Genomic DNA, 20982 nt, shown 5'->3' with positions numbered 1-20982 from the left:
CATCATGGTACATCACTTAATTTGAGGGGAGGGGGTGTGTCTTTTACGTGTTTGGAATGCAGCCTATGCATGCCTCAAGGTAGGGTTCAGTTTCAGATTGCAGATTGCAGTTCCGTCTGGCAGACGCCTCAAGAGTGCATGAGAGCAAGTGCACAACTTTGTTTGAGAGCGATTAGTTTGTTGCAGAAAATTGCATATAACCGGCTAGGGTATTTTGTTTAATAAAGAAAATGTTGGGTGTATTTACTGACGGCCTGTATACAGTTGAAGTCTGAAGTTTACATACAATTAGGTTAGAGTTATTAAAACTCTTCTTTTTTTTTAACCACTCCTCAAATTTCTTGTTAACTTGTTATGGCTGCAATCCTGATATCGGGATAAGTGTCATCAACAACCGCTGAATAGCATAGCGCTACATACAATAAATATTACTATAAATATTTATATTCATGAAATCACAAGTGCAATATAGGAAAACACAGCTTTGCCTTTTATTAATCCACCTGTCGTGTCAGATTTTGAAATTATGCTTTATAGCGAAAGCAATCCAAGCGTTTGTGTAAGTTTATCGATCGCACGATAAAACATTAAGTACACATAGCATCAGGTAGCTCGGTCACGAAAATCAGAAAAGCAATCAAATTAATTGTTTACCTTTGATCTTCGGATGTTTTCACTCACGAGAATCCCAGTTACACCACAAATGTTCCTTTTGTTCTATAAAGATTATTTTTAGATCTAAAATACCTCCGTTTTTTTTTGTCGCGTTGCGTTATGTCCAGAAATCCACAGGAAAGAGCGATCACGACAACGCAGACAAATTCCAAATAGTTTCCATAATGTCCACAGAAACATGTCAACGTTTTTTTATAATCAATCCTCAGGTTGTTTTTAAAATATATAATCGATAATATATCAACCGCAAATGTCTTTCACAGTAGGAGAGGGAAAAGCAATACCTACCCAAACTCTGTTGCGCGAGCCAAACTCATGTGACCACTTGACGCGATGTTATTGTTCTGGCTCATTTTTCAAAATAAAAGCCTGAAACTATGTCTGAAGACTGTTGACACCTTGAGGAAGCGATAGGAAAAGGAATCTTGTTCATATCCCTTTAAATGGAGCAAAGGGAGGCTATGGAACATGGAGTTTTCAAAATAGAAGCCACTTCCTGCTTTGATTTTCCTCAGGGTTTCGCCTGCAATATCAGTTCTGTTATGCTCGCAGACAATATTTTGAAAGTTTTGGAAACTTTAGAGTGTTTTCTATCCAATACTAATAATAATATGCATATATTAGCAACTGAGACTGAGGAGCTGGCTGTTTACAATGGGCACCTTTTCATCCAATCTACTCAATACTGCCCCTGCAGCCATAAAAAGTTAACAAGCTCATTCGTATGTTTTTTAAAATGACAAATCATTGTAAATACAAATACCAAGGTTGGTATGCAGGGACTCATTTGATTATAGAACCATCTGATGAGTGAAGATCCATCTGAAACAATTTTAAGATATACACACATTTTGTTTTACCCATATTAAGCACAAGTTTTATATCAATAAGGGCTTCCCGCACAACTGTAAAATCAGACTGTAACTATGTCACAGCCAGGTCAGAAAAGGTCAGTCAGGGCAATCGTACCTAAATGTATCATCCACATACAGATGAAATGTACAATATAACAGATTGAGCAATAGCATTTATATAAATAGTGAAAAGAACAGGTCCTAGTACCGACCCCTGCGGTACACCTTTATGTACTTCAAGAAATTTGGACTTAACTTGGGCCATCTTTATTGATGGGGTTATCACTGAAAAAATCATGAAACCGAGAGCAGACATCACAAGCCCAATCGAGGACAACTTATTCAATAAAATAGCACGATCAACAGCAAACACTTTTGACAAGTCAAGTCAAATTTTACTTACTCATATGCGCCAAATACAATGGGTATAGACCTTAGCATGAAATGCTTACTTACCAACAATGCCGCTAAGAAAATATAGTTAAAATATTTACTAAACAAAGAACAACGAGGCTATATACAGGCGGAACAGGTTAGTCAAGGTAATTTATACATGTAGGTCGGGGTAAAGTGACTTGGCGCTCTGGTACCGCTTGCCGTGCGGTAGCAGAGAGAACAGCCTGACATCGGTGACTGGAGTCCATAAACAAGGTAGCACAAAGATCTACATTTAATTCTCACCTGATGGAAGTTTAGTTACAAATGTAAATTGTCATCGTGTGTCAGGGTAGTGTTTCCCAAACCCAGCTTCGAGTAGCCCTACTTTCAAACATTTTACTAAGGCTATTTTATCTACCAAACACTTTGATCAATGCCAGTAGCACAACTGGTCAACTAATCATCAAGCCCTTGATTAGTTGAATCTGGTCAGCTTGGACTGGAATAGACCAGATAAGGGGAATAGCTGGGAGAGGTTTGGGAAACACTACCTCTGATGTCATATTACGGAGTCTACCCAAGAAGAAGACTATGACCCTGTCCAGAAACAACCCTCTACCTACCCCCTAGGTCTGAGAGCAGCCTAGCTTATCAAAGGGAAACATTAATTACACCCATCGGTAACCTTCAGAAGTCCCTAAGCTCTAGGGGGTAGAGGCTAGCGTTGTGCCCCCATTGGATTAGTGGAGGCATGGTCTAGTATACCAGTAATTTCATTTCTTATCAGTGAAGGGAAGTGAACAACTGCACACAGTGGGAGGAAGGAGAGATTATTGGTGCATTCGGAAAGTATTCAGACCCCTTGATACTTCATAAACAAGTGTTCAGACCCTTTACTCAGTCATTTACTCAGATCACTGCCTAATTGCCTGCATCCGTAATGGGTCTGTGGTCAAACGACCACCCCTCATCACTGTCAAACGCTCCCTAAAACACTTCTGCGAACAAGCCTTTCTAATTGACCTGGCCAGGGTATCCTGGAATGACATTGACCTCATCCCGTCAGTAGAGGATGCCTGGTTATTCTTTAAAAGTGCCTTCCTCACCATCTTAAATGAGCATGCTCCATTCAAAAAATGTAGAACTAGGAATAGATATGGCCCTTGGTTCACTCCAGACCTGTCTGCCCTTAACCAGCACAAAAACATCCTGGGGCGTTCTGCATTAGCATTGAATAGCCCCCGTGATATGTAACTTTTTAGGGAAGTTAGGAACCAATATACACAGGCAGTTAGGAAAGCTAAGGTTAGCTTTTTCAAACAGAAATTTGCATCCTGTAGTACAAACTCAAAAAAGTTTTGGGAAACTGTAAAGTCTATGGAGAATAAGAGCACCTTCTCCCAGCTACCCACCGCTCTGAGACTAGGAAACACTGTCACTACCGATATATCCACTATAATTGAGAATTTCAATTATCTACGGCTGGCCATGCTTTCCACCTGCCTACCCCTACCCCAGGCAACAGCACTGCGCTCCCCACAGCAACTCGCCCAAACCTCCTCCACTTCTCCTTCACCCACATCCAGATAGCTGATGTTCTGAAAGAGCTGCAAAATCTGGACCCCTACAAATCAGCTGGGCTAGACAATCTGGACCCTTTCTTTCTAAAATGATCTGCCAAAATTGTTGCAATTTCTATTACTAGCCTGTTCAACCTCCCATTCGTATCATCTGAGATTCCCATAGATTGGAAAGCTGCTGCGGTCATCCTCCTCTTCAAAGGGGGAGACACTCTAGACCCAAACTACAGACCTATATCTATCCTACCCCCTGTCTTTCGAAAGCCAAGTTAACAAACAGATTACCAACCATTTCGATTCCCACCGTACCTTCTCTACTATGCAATTTGGTTTCAGAGCTGGTCATGGGTGCACCTCAGCAACGCTCAAGGTCCTAAACGATATCATAACTGCCATCGATAAGAGACATTACTTTGCAGCCGTATTCATCGTCCCAGTTAAGGCTTTTGACTCTGTCAATCACCACATTCTTATTGGCAGACTCAACAGACTTGGTTTCTCAAATGATTGCCTCGCCTGGTTTACCAACTACTTCTCTGATAGAGTTCAGTGTGTCAAATCGGAGGGCCTGTTGTCTGGACCTCTGGGAGTCTCTATGGGGGTGCCACAGGGTTCAATTCTCGGGCCGACTCTCTTCTCTGTATACATCAATGATGTCGCTCTCGCTGCTGGTGATTCTTTGATTTACCTCTACGGAGACGTCACCATTCTGTATACCTCTGGCCCTTCGTTGGACACTGTGTTAACTAACCTCCAGATGAGCTTCAATGCCATAACTCTCCTTCCGTGGCCTCCAACGGCTCTTAAATGCAAGTAAAACTAAATGCATGCTCTTCAACCGATCGCTGCCCGCACCTGCCCGCCCGTCCAGCATCACTACTCTGGAAGGTTCTGACTTAGAATATGTGGACAACTACAAATACTTAGGTGCCTGGTTAGACTGTAAACTTTCCTTCCAGACTCACATTAAACATGTCCAATCCAAAATTAAATAAAGAATCGGCTTCCTATTTCACAACAAACTTCACTCATGCTGCCAAACATACCCTCGTAAAACTGACCATTCTACCGATCCTCGACTTTGTCGATGTCAAAATAGCCTCCAACACTCTACTCAACAAACTGGATGCAGTCTATCACAGTGCCATCCGTTTTGTCAGCACAGCCCCATATACTACCCATCACTGCGACCTGTATGATCTCGTTGGCTGGCCCTCGCTTCGTACTCGTCGCCAAACCCACTGGCTCCAGGTCATCGACAATCTCTGCTAGGTAAAGCCCCGCCTTATCTCAGCTCACTGGTCACCGTAGCACGCGCTCCAGCAGGTATATCTCACTGGTCACCCCCAAGCCAATTCTTCCCAAGCCAATCCTTCCAGCTCTCTACTGCCAATGACTGGAACGAACTGCGAAAATCTCTGAAGCTGGAGATTCTTACCTCCCCCACTAGCTTTAAGCACCAGCTGTCAGAGCAGCTCACAGATCACTGCACCTGTACATAGCTCATCTGTAAATAGCCCATCCAATCTACCTCATCCCCATACTGTATTTATGTATTTATCTTGCTCCTTTGCACCCCAGTATCTCTACTTGCACATTCATCTTCTGCACATCCTACAATTCCAGTGTTTAAATGATTTTTGTACTCTGATGTCCTTGGGTAGGCGGAGGGAGTCTGGAAGGGCTTCTAGGAATCTTTGGGTGGACCAAGAATTTATTTGCATGACTTTTGATGATCTTTGGTTGGGGTCTGAGCAGATTATTTGTTGCGATTGCAAACGTAATAAAATGGTGGTCCGATAGTCCAGGATTATGAGGAAAAATATTAAGATCCACAACATTTATTCCACTAGACAATACTAGGTTCAGAGTATGACTGTGGCAGTGAGTAGGTCCAGAGACATGTTGGACAAAACCCACTCAGTCGATGATGGCACCGAAAGCCTTTTGGAGTGGGTCAGTGGACTTTTCCATGAGAATATTAGTCACCAAATATTAGAATATCTGCCATGACTACAAGGTCCGATAGGAATTCAGGGAACTCTGTGAGGAACACTGTATACGGCCCAGGAGGCCTGTAAACAGTAGCTATAATAAGTGATTGAGTGGGCTGTGTAGATTTCATGACTAGAAGCTCAAAAGACACAAACGTCTTTTTTTTTGTGTAAATTGAAATTTGCTATCATAAATGTTAGCAACACCTCTTCCTTTGCGGGATGCGCCGGGGATATGGTCACTCGTGTAAACAGAAGGTGAGGCCTCATTTAACACAGTAAATTCATCAGGCTTAAGCCATGTTTCAGTCAGGCCAATCACATCAAGATTATGATCAGTGACTATACCTGCCTTGGAAGTGAGGGATCAAACATTAAGTAGCCCTATTTTTACATGTAAGGTATCACAATCTCTTTCAATAATGGCAGGAATGGAGGAGGTCTTTATTTCCAGTGAGATTGCTAAGGCGAACACCGCCATATTTAGTTTTGCCCAACCTAGGTCGAGGCACAGACACGGTCTCAATGGGGATAGCTGAGCTGACTACACTGACTGGTCTAGTGGCAGATTCCACTAAGCTGGCAGGTTGGCGGCTGGCTAACAGCCTGCTGCCTGGCCTGAACCCTATCTCATTGTGGAGCTAGGGGAGTTAGAGCCCTGTCTATGTTCGTAGATAAGATGAGAGCACCCCTCCAGCTAGGATGGAGTCCGTCACTCCTCAACAGGCCAGGCTTGGTCCTGTTTGTGGGTAAGTCCCAGAAAGGGGGCCAAATATCTACGAATTCTATCTTTTGAGAGGGGCAGAAAAGTTTTAAACCGCTCGATTGAGTTGTGAGACTCTGCTGTAGAGCTCATCACTCCCCCTAACTGGGAGAGGGCCAGAAACAATTACTCGATGCTGACACATCTTACTAGCTGAAGATATGTTGCGCTTTGTGACCTCTGACTGTTTCATCCTAACATCGTTGGTGCCGACGTGGATAGCAATATCCCTATACTCTCTACACTCGGTGCTGGCAAAAGCTAAAACTGGCATCTTCAGATTAGCCTTAACGTCGGTAGCCCTGTCCCCTGGTAAACAGTGTATGATTGCTGGATGATTCGTTTTAAGTCTAATACTGCAGGTAATGGAGTCGCCAATGACTAGGGTTTTCAATTTGTCAGAGCTATTGGTGGGAGGCGTCTCAAGACTCCTTAACGGGAGGTGTAGAGACCAGAGAAGGCTCAGCCTCTGACTCCGACTCGCTGCTTAATGGGGAGAACCGGTTGAATGTTTCTGTCGGCTGAATGAGTGACACCGGTTGAGCATTCCTACAGTATTTCCCTCCAGAAGCCATGAGAAAGCTGTCCGGCTGCGGGGACTGTGCGAGGGGATTTATGCTAATATCTGTTCTTACTGGTGGTACAGATGCTGTTTCATCCTTTCCTTCACTAAAATGACCCTTGCCTAACGATTGCGTCTGAAGCTGGGCTTGCAGCACAAAACGCACAGCAGCACGTAAAACAAGTCTGCAAGTTGTGACCGGAAATGACACTTTGACACAATGAGTGAAGCTTTCTCAGGTGTACAAAGGATGGATACCTCGTGGGATCCTCCTCATCACATTCAGGCCAAAGAGTTCAGTCTTGGTTTCATCAGACCAGAGAATCTTATTTTTCATGGTCTGAGAGACGTTTAGGTGCCTTTTGGCGAACTAAGCAGGCTGTCATTTGCCTTTCACAGAGGAATGGCTTCCCTCTGGCCACTCTATCACGGGGGCAATGCAAATAGTCCGGGAAGCCATTTGATTAGCTGTTCAGGACTCTTATGGCTTGGGGTAGAAGCTGTTAAGAAGCCTTTTGGATGTCGACTTGGCTCTCTGGTACCGCTTGCCGTGCGGTAGCATAGACAACAGTCTATAACGAGGGGGGCCTTCCTCTGACACTGCCTGGAATAGAGGTCCTGGATGGCAGGAAGCTTGGCCCCAGTGATGTACTGGGCCGTACGGCGGAGACCGAGCAGTTGCCATACCAGGCAGTGATATAACCAGTCTAGGATGCTCTTGTCCAGGTGGGAAGGGGCAGTGTGGAGTGCAATAGATATTGCATCATCTGTGGATCTGTTTCAGGCGGTATGCAAATTGGAGTGGGTCTAGGGTTTCTGGGATAATGGTGTTGATGTGAGCCATGACCAGCCTTTCAAAGCACTTCATGGCTACGGACGTGAGTGCTACGGGTCCGTACTCATTTCGGCAAGTTACCTTAGTTTTCTTGGGTACAGGGACTATGGTGGTCTGCTTGAAACATGTTGGTATTACAGACTCGAACAGGGAGAGGTTAAACATGTCAATGAAGACGCTTGCCAGTTGGTCAGCGAATGCTTTCAGTACACATCCTGGTAATCCGAATGGCTCTGCGGCCTTGTGAATGTTGACCTGTTTTAAGTCTTACTCACATTGGCTACGGAGAGTGTGATCACACAGTCGTCCGGAAGAGCTGATGCTCTCATGAATGTCTCAGTGTTTTACTCGCCTCAAAGCGAGCATAAAGTAATTTGGCTCGTTTGGTAGGCTTGTGTCACTGTGTGCTTCCACTTGTAGTCGTTAATAGTTGGCCAGCCCTGCCACATCCAATGAGCGTCGGAACAGGTGTAGTACGTTTCAATCTTAGTCCTATATTTACACTTTGCCTGTTTGATGGTTCATCGAAGGGCATAGGGGGATTTCTTATAAGCTTCCGGGTTAGAGTCCCTCTCCTTGAATGCGGCAGCTCTACCCTTTACCTCAGTGTGAATGTTGCCTATAATCCATGGCTTCTGGTTGGGGTATGAACAGTGAGGGAAAAAAGTATTTGATCCCCTGCTGATTTTGTACGTTTGCCCACTGACAAAGAAATTATCAGTCTATAATTTTAATGGTAGGTTTATTTGAACAGTGAGAGACAGAATAACAACAACAAGAATACAGAAAAACGCATGTCAAAAATGTTAAAAATGGATTTGCATTTTGATGGGGGAAATAAGCATGATTTATATTTTTATTTCTGTGTTTTGTGTCGCGCCTGCAGGGTTGAAATATGTTTTCTCTCTTTTGTTTACGGAGGTGCTATCCTCAGATAATAGCATCCTTTGCTTTCGCCGAAAATACTTTTTGAAATCTGACATGTTGGCTGGATTCACAACATGTAGCTTTAATTTGGTGTCTTACATGTGTGATTTCATGAAAGTTTGATTTTTATAGGAATTTATTTGAATTTGGCGCTCTGCATTGTCTCTTGCTTTTGGCCAAGTGGGACGCTACTGTCCCACATATCCCAGAGAGGTTAACATGCTGTGAGAAATTAGGTAAAACTGATTTGAGTTTTCCTGCATTAAAGTCCCCGGCCGCCAGGCGTTCCGCCTCTGGATGAGCGTTTTTCCTGTTTGCTTATGGCGGTATACTTGTCATTGAGTGCGGTCCAAGTCCCAGCATCGGTTTGTGGTGGTAAATAGACCGCTACGAAGAATATAGATGGAAAAACTCTCTTGGGAAATAATGTGGTCTACAGCTTATCATAAGATACTCTACCTTAGGCGAGCAAAACCTTGAGACTTCCTTAGACTTATTGCGCCAGCTGTTGTTTACAAATCTACACAGACCGCCACCCCATGTCTTACCAGGGGCAGTTGTTCTATCCTGCCGAAAAAGCGTAAAACCGGCCAGCTTTGTTATTTATGTCGTCGTTCAGCCACGACTCCGTGAATGTTTTTAACATCCCGTTGGTAGGATATATGTGATTGTAGTTCTATTTTATTTTCCAGTGATTGTACGTTGGCTAATAGGACTGGTGGTCAAGGCAGATTACCCAGTCGCCATCGGGTCCTTACAAGGCACCCCAACTACTTCCCCGATATCTCTGTCTCGTTCTCCTGCGAATGACGGGGATGAGGGCCTTGTCGGGTGTCTGGAGTAAATCCTTCGCGTCCGACTCGTTAAAGAAAAAAGCTTCTTACAGTACGGGGTGAGTAATAGCTGTCCTGATATCTAGAAGCTCTTTTTGTTCATAAGAGACGGTGGCAGAAACATTATGTACAAAATAAGTTACAAATAATGTGAAAAAACACACAATAGTACAATTTGGTTAGGGGACTGTAAAACGTTTTACGGCAGCCATTCTTAATTCTTCTCTTGGAGACCTTTAATGCTGTCCCTCGATACAATCCTGTCTCGGCGCTCTACGGACAATTCCTTGAACATCATGGCTTGATTTTTTGCTCTGACATGCACGGTCAACTTTGGGACCTTTTTATATAGACAAGTGTGTGCCTTTCCAAATAATGTCCAGTTAATTGAATTTACCACAGGTGGACTCCATTCAAGTTGTAGAAACATCTCAAGGATATTCAATGGAAACAGATGCACCTGAGCTCAATTTTGAGTCTCATAGTGAAGGGTCTGATTACTTATGTAAATAGGGTATTTTCTGTTTATTTATTTTTTATACATTTGCAAAATTGACTCAACCTGTTTTTGCTTTGTCATTATGGGGTATTGTGCGTAGATTTTAAGGGGGAAATTATTTAATCCATTTTAGAATAAGGCTGTAACGTAACAAAATGTGGGAACGGGGAGGAGGTCTGAATACTTTCTGAATGCACTGTAGCTTTTGGGTTGTTTCTGGACATTGCTGTCTTACTACTGCTCTTAGTCTTTACTAGAGGGATCTATCAGCTATGACGGTGTAGTCTAATACCCCTTTCTCTACCGTGCCAACCAAGGCTGTACTGCGCTGGCTTAGATATTTTATTTTCACATTGTTCTTTCCAGCACAGTTCCAACAACTATGGTGGATGCATAATCAGGTAGGCAAAGTACAGCTTGGGTACAGGGCTCCACAAATTCTTCTAAATTGACTATCCTACCTCCACCAAGGAAAATGTCTGCAAACTGTGGGCGAATAAACATCAGGACAATCCTTTTGCAGCCACCACTTGTCCCACTATTCAAAGCAATTCCTGTACTGAGCAAGAGGAGTTTGAATTTGAAATCCTTTTGTATTTTAACTCATGCACCTCTGCAAGCTCTGTTCCAATGGCATTAGCCAATTCAGAAATGGTTAAATGTAGTGACGCCCTGACTTGGTGTTATTTTCTATCAACATAAAATATTTAGAAGATTAAATTTGATTACTTTTTTTATTTTCTAGCTTCATGGGTAAATGTAGCGTTACCCACATCAACCTGGACCCCATGCACACATGCTAATGCAGGTGGTGAGTATTTGGTCTAATTGTTTTGCATGCAGAGACAAATGTGACAAAAAATGTAGCCTAACAAATGTAGACATTTGTCTTGGTGTAGTATATGGTGTACTCTCCTTGTACAGCTAACATTTGATCACCAATACCCACTTCTACCAAGGTATTTTAATGAACTGTATGTGGTATCATTGAATATTGGACACTATCTGTCATGTATATTTATTATTTTCAGGATTGGGTGTTGGAAAACAGTGGTCCCAGGTCCCCTGTGGAGGTCGAGCATGGCTCAAGGATTTAATACTTGTTTTCGTAACCTTCCACCATTGTCGTCGGATTCAAGGACTTTGAATGTGCCTTCGGATTCTGAAGATAGTTTGGCGCACCACCTTGAAAGCCTCATTGAGCATAATGACCTTTCCAACACCGTGGTTTCGCCAGAGAACATTTCCTCGGACTTGAACTTGAGTTCAAACTTTTTCTCAAATTCCAATACTAGTTCTGATTTTGTACAACAGAAATACTATGATGATGTCGTTTGGCAAGATGAGGGTCAACCAGTACATCATGAAGGTCAGTTTAACCACACAAGCAACAGCTTCTTTACCCCAGCTAGAGAAGCCAGTTCAAGTAATTGCCTCTCAACTTCAGGTGCAGACCTAAACCCCCATGATCTTAAACAAGAATGTGACTTATTGAACCCTTCCATTCCAGAGGACTACTCAGATGTTAGTAGCTGCTCAGAGTCTGATGTTGATAGGACAGGGCCTTCTTGTAAAATGTTAAAACATGGTTCAAATGATACTCCACTAGTTGCAGATTACAAGAAGGAAAATGAATGTGCATGGAAGAGCCCAGAGACCAACACAGGTTTCCCAGAAAGCATGTCTACTTCAGAGAGTGAGGTAGAAGAGGATCAAGATGAACCACCAGATAAGGAAAAGGAGACATTCATGATGCGAGAGAATAAATACTCAGAGACCTCCGGTGCTCCAGAAAGCCTATCTGTTTCAGAGGACGAGGGAGAAAAGGATCATCTGGATGGAGAACCACATGGGAAAGATGAGGAGACTTGCATGGAGCAAGATGGTCAACACACAGATTCTTCCTTGGGTGCCGAAGAAAGCCAGACTGCCTCAGTGAATGAGAGAAACGAGGAACTGGATGATGAAACACAGAATGCAGAAGAGGGTTGCATGGAGGAAGATGATCGGTACTCAAATGTCAGCAGCCTAGAGGGCCAAAATGAAGGAACCATTTTAAGAGAGAGCTTTAAAGAGAAAGAGGGGCATTCATTATCCCAAGGAACTATGGACTCGCAGGGTATCAATGCATCCAACGCTCAAGATTCTGATAACAAGCTGAATGATAATACCTGTGCCTTTGAATATCAGGATTCAGTTAAGGATAATGACTCTTTAAAGGTTGCTGGTCAAGAAAATTGCAAAAGTTCCTCTGTCATTTGTGGATTAGGCCTTGGGGGTAGCAATCAAACGTTTGAGTCTTGTTTGGAATTCCCTGAAAATCAATCATTGAAAACTAGATTTCAGGAGATCGTTGGTAGTGGCACTCAAAGTACAAACTCAACCTATGAGGAAAGTGCAAGTGGAGGGAAAGAGGGTCACAGTAGCTTTGATTTTTTGGAGCGTTGTTTAGGTCTGAACAACTTTGGAATTGAACAAAAGTCCTGTGTTGAAAATGAGTGGCTAAGACCTATGGATGAGTCAAATGTATCGTCTTGTTTGGAAGAGGACCAGGCATCCCAACAGAACCTAATGCGCCATATCGAGCCACCAGACCTTGTGAGAGCTGGTCTTGAAAACACAAGAGAGACATTTCATAAAGTATTCACGGCAGATGATGAGCAAGAACCCCCAGTGCTAAGTGAATGCTACTGTGAACCATTGTCAAGAGAAGATTGTATGCGTGACACAGAGGGCAATCTGGAAGGGGGGGAGACCGGGTCTATTGATTCAACTGGGTTGAACCAGGAGGGAGAAGATTCAACTATTGATAACATTGAAGACGAGAGGGATTTTGAGGACCAACCAGCTCTGTTGAAATCCTCACTGCATATGAGGAAAAGCATGCACCCTATTGTACTGCTCAGGAACTTCAAACTAAAAAATGACACAGATGTGGCTTATCAGTGTGCAGCATGCCAACAGGCTACACAAAGTATAGACCATCTAATTGAGCACCACCATTGTAACCACTCTGAGAACAAATTCAATTTCTGTCAGACCTGTGGTACTTACTTGACATGTGATTCACTAGCCAAGAAACATCAGTGTGGTATTATTGATGAAAATGCACAACTCTCTTCTAATATGAAACCCCAGAAGAGAAAATCAACCGGGCATGCTTTTCACAAATGTAGATACTGCACACAGACATTTTACAGACTGTGTGACTACAACAAGCATGTGCAGAGCCACTCGGGTAGAACTGAACACACGTGTCATAGATGTGGCTCTAACTTTTCACAATGCCGTAGCCTGAACAGACATTTACGTGAAAAGAAATGCCGGCGTCGAAGTTCACAAGTTCCTGTTAAACAGATTCAAACAACCCCACGTCTCAGCATTTACAAAAATGGAACTGTACATCCATATGTCCTCCCACCAGACAGCCCCTATGCCAATCTTCCAGATTGTTTTGTGAAGCTAGTGGACATTTGCAAGGAGCATGTTTGTCGTCTTTGTGGGAAACGCTTTGCAAGCAGTGCAAAACTCTACAAGCACGGATACAATGTACACCATACAAAAACTAGGTCATATAACGTTCGGCCTAAGTGTCAGAACACATACAGGTCATATAAGTGTCAGAAATGCCTGATGACATTCAATTATTCAAGCAATTTTAGCAGGCACAAGAAAAGATGCAAAGGAGCTGAGACGAATGAGAAATTCAAGTGCCCTCTTTGCCCACGCCTTTTCAAATATTCCTACAACCGGTCCCGCCATTTGCGCGAGCAGTGCATTAAAGACTTGACACAGGGAAGCTCGGGGAAAGTTGACATGAAATTTCGATGCCCTTTCTGCACCACAACCTTTAGTAATGCATCTAACCGATATAGACACATAAGACTGGTGTGCCTCAAGGAATATATACACAATGAGACTTCAAGGACCAAAGCTGAACGCCAGGAAAACATGGCCCAGAAAGAAACACAAAAGCCGCCACTGAAAACGGCACTGAATCGAAATGAGCCGGGTCTCAAATGCAACTACTGTCCGGCCGTTTTTGCTTATTCTTCTGGAAAGTACAGACACATGAGGAAACATAAGTTATTTGAAAACACTGGAAAAAATATCAAGTTCAGTTATTCAAGCCTAGTTCCCATTTCTAACAAGTCCAAGGCTAGTATTGAGGACCCCAAAGACGGTCCACTCTCCAGTGAAGTCAGCAGCCAGCCCTTTTCCTGTCTCTTCTGTGGAAAATGGTTCAACACCTCATATTCCCTGAAGAAACACATCTGTAGTATGCACATGGGTGACAAACCATATCGCTGCCTGGAATGTGGGAAACGTTTTGGGAAAGAAATCCATCTTGTCGCTCACAAAAAAGTGCACCAGCGAAGGATACAGTGTACTGTTTGCAAGAAGATACTTCCTACCATTGGGGACTTGATTCAACACAGGCAATCTCACATCAAAAAGGGCATGCTTCAGTGCCCAGACTGCCCATCGCAGTTCCAGTACCCAGTGTATCTTCTTCGACATATGGCATCACATCACAAACTTCAGCAAGAGCAACCACTCAAAGAGAAAAAACAGAGGCACCCCTCAAAACTTGAGCCGCTTGAGTCTTTGCCACCACTCAAAGAGCAGGAAGAGGAAGAAAAGTTGGGGTGCCCCCTATGCCCAGAGGTCTTTCACAGTGGCACAGAACTGAGTAGTCATTGCCTAAACCATGTATCGGAGTCCTCTTCAAGTCAGTGTCCGTTTTGTAAACGCCTCTTCTCTTCCCGCACATCTTTGGTACGCCATATACGCATTCATACAGGGGAGAAACCATTTTCTTGTCAGAGTTGTGGAGAACCTTTTCGTCGAAAAGAGTATCTCCAGTTGCACCAAGAAAAGTGTCCAGGTCCACAAAGCAAGCAAGAACTGCCCATTATTAAAGAAAGTGAAGAAGTCTCATCAAAATCTTTGGTGACAAGAATTAGGAAAGTATACAAATGTTCATACTGTCCTCGGGAATTTGAAAAATTGCCCCGTTTATTACTGCACCACAATGGCCACATGCAAAATACAGTAACCCCCTGTCCGAAATGTGGTAAATGTTACAGACAAAGGCGCAAGTTACATGAAAGACTTTGCAATGGCTCAAACATAAAATCTATAGAGCCAGTGAGCACTGTCTGGCATCCTTGTAGGAATTGTGGGAGGAAGTTTTCAAGGGATTATAATCGAGATGTCCATGAGAGGATTTGCCACTCTGTAAAGCCCTTGCAAAAAAACACCAGCTTTTCTGGCAACTCAAACATCCATCCTTGCAGGAATTGTGGAAAGTACTTTACAAGGAGTGATAATCGGAATTTCCATGAGAAGACTTGCAACTCTGCCAAGCCCTTGCAAAACAACACCATAGAAATTGGGACCAGTAGCAGGGAAAAGTTGCAGCACAAATGCCCCCACTGTCCAAGCAAGTTCAAGTACAGAAGTTTTCTCCTGAGACATATTGGGTCACACACTGGAGAAAGATCATATCCATGCATGCACTGTGGTCACAGCTATGGAATCCAGTCACGATGCTTACAGCATGAAGCTTTCTGTGATGGTGTTAATAGACAAAAGCCACCAAGCGCCAGCCTTGGTGAATATAAGTGCAATATCTGCACAAAAATCTTCATGAAATCCCGAAACTTAAGGCGGCACATCCTAACGCACACAGAGGTAAAGCCATATCGCTGTAAGGCCTGTGACAGCTGTTTCTCCAGACATGATCATCTAAAACTGCACCAGAGTCGCTGCAAAGGGAAAAGACAACGTTTAGAAGTTCGCATTGCCAAGATTAGTCTGGCAGATGTTGGAATGGGCTGGCAAAATAACCTGAACATTACTGTTTCAGGAAAGCAACAAGGGTTTGACTGCAGCATATGTTCAAAGATCTTCCCCTCTCACAGCATTATGGCCCGACATATTGCCATGTCACATGCTATAAGAACCGTCAGTTCATTTACTCATGAAAAATCGCTTAAGAGACATATAAACATTGGTGCATGTCAAAGAATTTATGCAAAAACAAAGCATTCAGAAAAGCTAAATGTTACAAGCCCACCATCAAGAGAGACAAACCGACTTCTACAGAGGATCCAGCTGCAATATAAAGACAAACGCAAATTCAAATGTACTTTTTGCCCTCGCCTTTTCAAAAGTGGTGAGCAATTGAGGGTGCACACCCGCTTGCATACAGGGGAGAAACCTTTTGGATGTTCTAATTGTGGTGAGAGATTTATCCGTAGGGACTACCTGCAGCGCCATTTGAACAGGTGCAAAGGGGAACCTCTTGACAGAGTGCTTTGTGACAGATGTGGCGACGTATTTTCGCAAGATGAACTCGAGAACCATCAACTGACATGTGTTGTCAAGTGTAAATCACCTGCCCGTAGTCGAACTGAGTCCACTGCTGGCAGTCCACCAAAAGGGTTCTCCTGTGCTAATTGCAGTGCCCGCTTCTTGTTGTTCTCTCAGCTCCAGCAACACTTTCTCAACACGCATAGAGACGCTCCAACAAATCAGGCTTCACCTTTACAGGAGCAGTTGTCTACTATGGAGAACATAAAAGAGGAGTCTTTGGATGAAGGATATGGTGACACTCGGCAGAATAGTGATAACAATCTCATGCTTGATCAAGACAGTGATCGAAATAATGATATGAACAAACCCATTAAGTGTCCACAGTGCAACATGAACTTTGGAAATAAGGGTGGATTTGCCAGACACATGCGTACACATTTAGGACAGTACCCATTCAACTGCAAGAAATGCAATAAAGGCTTTTGGAACAAAAACTTATGTCTGACACATGTAAGGAAATGTAGACTTGTAAAGGTCACGAAAGAAGAAGTTAACACTGACTCTGTAATTACTTCAGAGATGGATCCTACTCTTAAAGAGACTGTCCTAGTCTTCAACCAAGGTTACAAAACAACAGGCACTGGGGTTTTGCAGACTAATTTCTCCTGCAAAGATGACATGAAGGATTTAACACTACAGAGTGCCTCTGGAAATCAAGGCAAAGGAAGATCTTCCAATGATAGAATAAATAGTGGTCAACAAGTCCCAGGCAACAAGTACCAGTGCTCAGAATGTGATAGGAGTTTCACAGATGGGCTTCTGCTCATCAGCCATTTAGAGGACCATGGGCGCGAGGAGCTAGAAAGAAAAAAGAAATTCTGCCAGCCTTGTGGTAAGACGTTTGCTAATCCTTCAGACCTAGCAAGGCATATGAGAGGCCACTGGAATGAGAAGACCTTTTCTTGTCCACAATGTCCACAGACTTTTCCCTGCCCTTCTGACCTTGACATCCATAGAACTTGTCATGACTCAAATAGACCATTTGTCTGCAAAGAGTGTCAACAAAGGTTTTGGACCAGTCAATCTTTAGAAAACCATCAAAGCCAAGCTCATTCAAAAGAACGAATTTATACATGCCATGTCTGTAACAAGAACTATTCAATCAGAAGTTCACTTGTTAAACATATTAGGATGAAGCATCAAACCCATAAGAACATGGATGTTATCCACGTGAAGGAAAAGGAGACAGCAGTGCAAGAGGAATTTGACATGGAAGTTGATGTGGATGGAGGAAGTAATGATGAAGATCAAAATGATGCTAATGAGGACAATGACTCTGACTCTGCAGACTACTTCCCCTGCCATGTCTGTGGGAAAACGTTCACCACATCAGAAAGCCTTGAGGATCACCAACGCTGTCACCTCGGTGAAAAACCTCATGAGTGTGCAGAATGTGGCAAATGTTTTTTCCAGGCAGGGCAACTGCAACAGCACCTTCGGAGCCACAAGTCTGAGTATCAGTGTCAAATATGTGGCAGAGGTTTTGTCTCACTCTTTGCCTTACGCAAACACAAGCATACTCATGGAAAGAGCCGTCAACACCGTTGCTCCAAGTGCCCGCTCAGCTTCACAGGGCCCTCGCAGCTGGCAGAGCACATGGGCACCCACCGCGATGACAATTTCCCTTGTGATATATGTGATCGCACATTCTCCTGCAAGATGAGTCGGGCAGAGCACCGGAAAATCCACATTGAGACAGAGGATGTTCCACCACCTTTACTTCCTCCAGAGAAGACTGCATCCTCCTCTTCTACTGCCTCTTCCTCTACTATGAAGCACCTTCAATATCGTTGTGGGGTTTGCGATGAACGTTTCAAAGAACCCGAACAACTGTCTGAGCATGGGTGCCTGGCTGCCAGAGAGCGACCTTATTCATGCCAAGAATGTAATAAGCATTTCTTGCATGCATCTCACTTAAACAAGCACGAGCTCAGTCACTACCAAATACCACAATCATACGTGTATCGGTGCAATCAATGCCACATGAGTTTCAACTATCGTCACAATTTTGTCAGTCATTTAAATGAACACGGTGACGATGAGGCTGCAGCAGAAGCTCTGAAAGGAGGCTCAGTGACAAATGCTTGGGAAACTGTTTCAGAGAAGAGAACCATTTACAAATGCCCAATTTGCTCTCACATGTTTGCTCATGCCATAGAATTGGCAAGTCACCTTTCCATACACTCTGAGAACACGTTTGCTTGCAGTGTTTGTAAGTTGACATTTCCCACCAAAAGCAACCTTGCTGAACATGAGCAAAGCCATCTGACTGCTGCAACACAATACAAGTGCACGGAGTGTGGTCAGAGCTTCTTGGGCAGTGATTTCCCCCACCACCACTGTGCACGTCGGCAATGTGCTGTGACAGCCCATGAACTCCCACATCTGTCTAATAGAAAGTCAATGGAGGAAGAGGTGGATGTTGGGGAGGACTTCTTTAATTGTACTGTCTGCTTAATGCGATTCTCTTCTCGCGGTAGTCTCCAGCAGCATCTAAACAAAGAGCATCACAATGAACGGCCATTCAAGTGCCAGTCTTGTGGAAAGACCTTTGCTCTGAAGAGATATCTCAGAGACCATGAGCGAAGACAACATAAATTTGGCACTGAACGAGCCCACCCGACATACAAAGCCACGGACAGTGTAAGCCAGTACAAGTGCTCAGTTTGCCCCAAAACATTAACCTCGGCACACGACCTGTCATTGCATATGAAAGTGCACACAGAACAGGAATCTGGAGGAGACCACCGTTGTGACATGTGCTATAAATCATTCAGTCGACTGTCTCTTCTCAGGCAGCATCAAGAAAGTCATGTTGGACAAGTTGTATATGAATGCACAGAGTGTGACAAAGCGTTTGCTTTCCCACATCTTCTAGAGGAACATCAAAAGACTCATGCTGCTGGACCATAAGTCTTTCCCCACCCTCAAAATCCTCCCACTAACTAAATGTAAAAAGACAAGTTGGACAATGGACATAGAAAAGACCTCCCGCCTCACTGATTGTGTTCAATTATCCAATGAACTCAGTCATGTCATAGAAATGTGTTTTTTTCTGGTGCTGTTTGCAGTCATCAAGCAATTTTGTGTTCACACATCCATCTTATCGTTTAACGTTTTTGATTGGCTCACAAGATGCTTAACTGTGTTTACCCCATGTCTTCAGAAATGTTTGGCCTACAACCTGGTTCGTGAAAAGGTTTAGATTATATTTACAGATTTCCTTCTATTTTAACATTTTATATCTGGTCAGAACTGCAGTTCATTGATACTATTACCTTTCCATAGAGCACTAATTTGTAACAGCCTCCATGTTCAATTGTGTATATAGTTGTTTAATTGTCTTATGTGCCCTGAATGCAATTACAAAAGTTTCAGTTCACTTTTCACAAAGTGAAATGTAAGCTTTTGACCATGGAATGAATTCCTGACTCTGATAAAGTATAATGGGCTGTCACTGACAGTTTTAGGAATCCATATTGACCCGGTTGTTTTTTTAGTTTTTTGTTCTGCTTGCTAATCCATTACTCTGCCTAACCTTCTAAACATATTATCACTTAGACTTTAATAATGACGTGGGATACTTTTAGCCATGTATGATCCATGTAGCCCTTCTAAACTTTCCAAATTCAAAACCACAGCATTGTGTATATTATGTAAATATGACATGATCGTAACCATTTAAGTATTTGACATGAAATTGACCATTGTTGTAAGCTATTAATTTTCCCTGTGTTCAGAAACATTCTATCATTCATTCAAATGCCTTAAATATGTGTTTTGGATGTAGTAGTTCAAGGGCAACATTTGTTGACATTTTTTCCTTATTGGGTGTTACTTTTGTATGAAAGGTGTTTCAATCAAAATTCATTAATAAACAAAATAAACCAGTCAACTGGTCATCTGTTGTTGGATTCTTATTGATAACTTCATTTTAACAGAGTTTATTATTGTCTTTTTGATTATAAAGTAAGAGGATCTTGAAACTGTAGTTGTCACAAGCAAAGTAATGTTTGCTCATGCATTGGTTATATATATATACTTTTTTGTTGACTTAATTTGATTTTCCAAATGTGATAGTTGGGTTATGCTTTTACACTACATTCATCTTTTGGAAATTTGAACAGGTAAAATCAATTGTGCCATGCCCATGCTACATAAAACTGAGTGTACAAAATACCTTCCTAATATTACGTTTGTCATCAGAACAGCCTCAATTTGCTTGAGTGGAAAACCCCAGTAGAGTTGCAGTTCTTGACACACTCAAACGTACTGTACACCGTTCAAAGGCACCTAAATGCACTGCTCAAAAAAATAAAGGGAACACTAAAATAACACATCCTAGATCTGAATGAATGAAATATTCTTATTAAATACTTTTTCTTTACATAGTTGAATGTGCTGACAACAAAATCACACAAAAATTATCAATGGAAATCAAATTGATCAACCCATGGAGGTCTGGATTTGGAGTCACACTCAAAATTAAAGTGGTAAACCACACTACAGGCTGATCCAACTTTGATGTAATGTCCTTAAAACAAGTCAACATGAGGCTCAGTAGTGTGTGTGGCCTCCATGTGCCTGTATGACCTCCCTACAACGCCTGGGCATGCTCCTGATGATGGTTGGTCTCCTGAGGGATCTCCTCCCAGACCTGGACTAAAGCATCTGCCAACTCCTGGACAGTCTGTGGTGCAA

General features: G+C 42.9%; 1 protein-coding gene across 1 annotated transcript in view; it reads left to right on the top strand.

Moving 5' to 3' along the window:
- Window positions 1–20176, top strand: part of LOC139390137 (zinc finger protein 1035) — a 28017-nt gene extending 7841 nt beyond the window's left edge. The window contains exons 2-3 of the mRNA XM_071137332.1: window positions 10646–10711; window positions 10932–20176. Coding sequence (XP_070993433.1) covers window positions 10981–19194 — 8214 coding nt within the window. The 5' untranslated portion in view covers window positions 10646–10711; window positions 10932–10980 and the 3' untranslated portion in view covers window positions 19195–20176. The remainder of the gene's footprint in view (window positions 1–10645; window positions 10712–10931) is intronic.
- The last annotated feature ends 806 nt before the right edge of the window (window positions 20177–20982 follow it).

Source organism: Oncorhynchus clarkii, chromosome 3, assembly GCF_045791955.1.
Source record: "Oncorhynchus clarkii lewisi isolate Uvic-CL-2024 chromosome 3, UVic_Ocla_1.0, whole genome shotgun sequence".
Lineage (NCBI taxonomy): Eukaryota > Metazoa > Chordata > Actinopteri > Salmoniformes > Salmonidae > Oncorhynchus > Oncorhynchus clarkii.
This window is presented reverse-complemented; position numbering and strand designations above follow the sequence as displayed.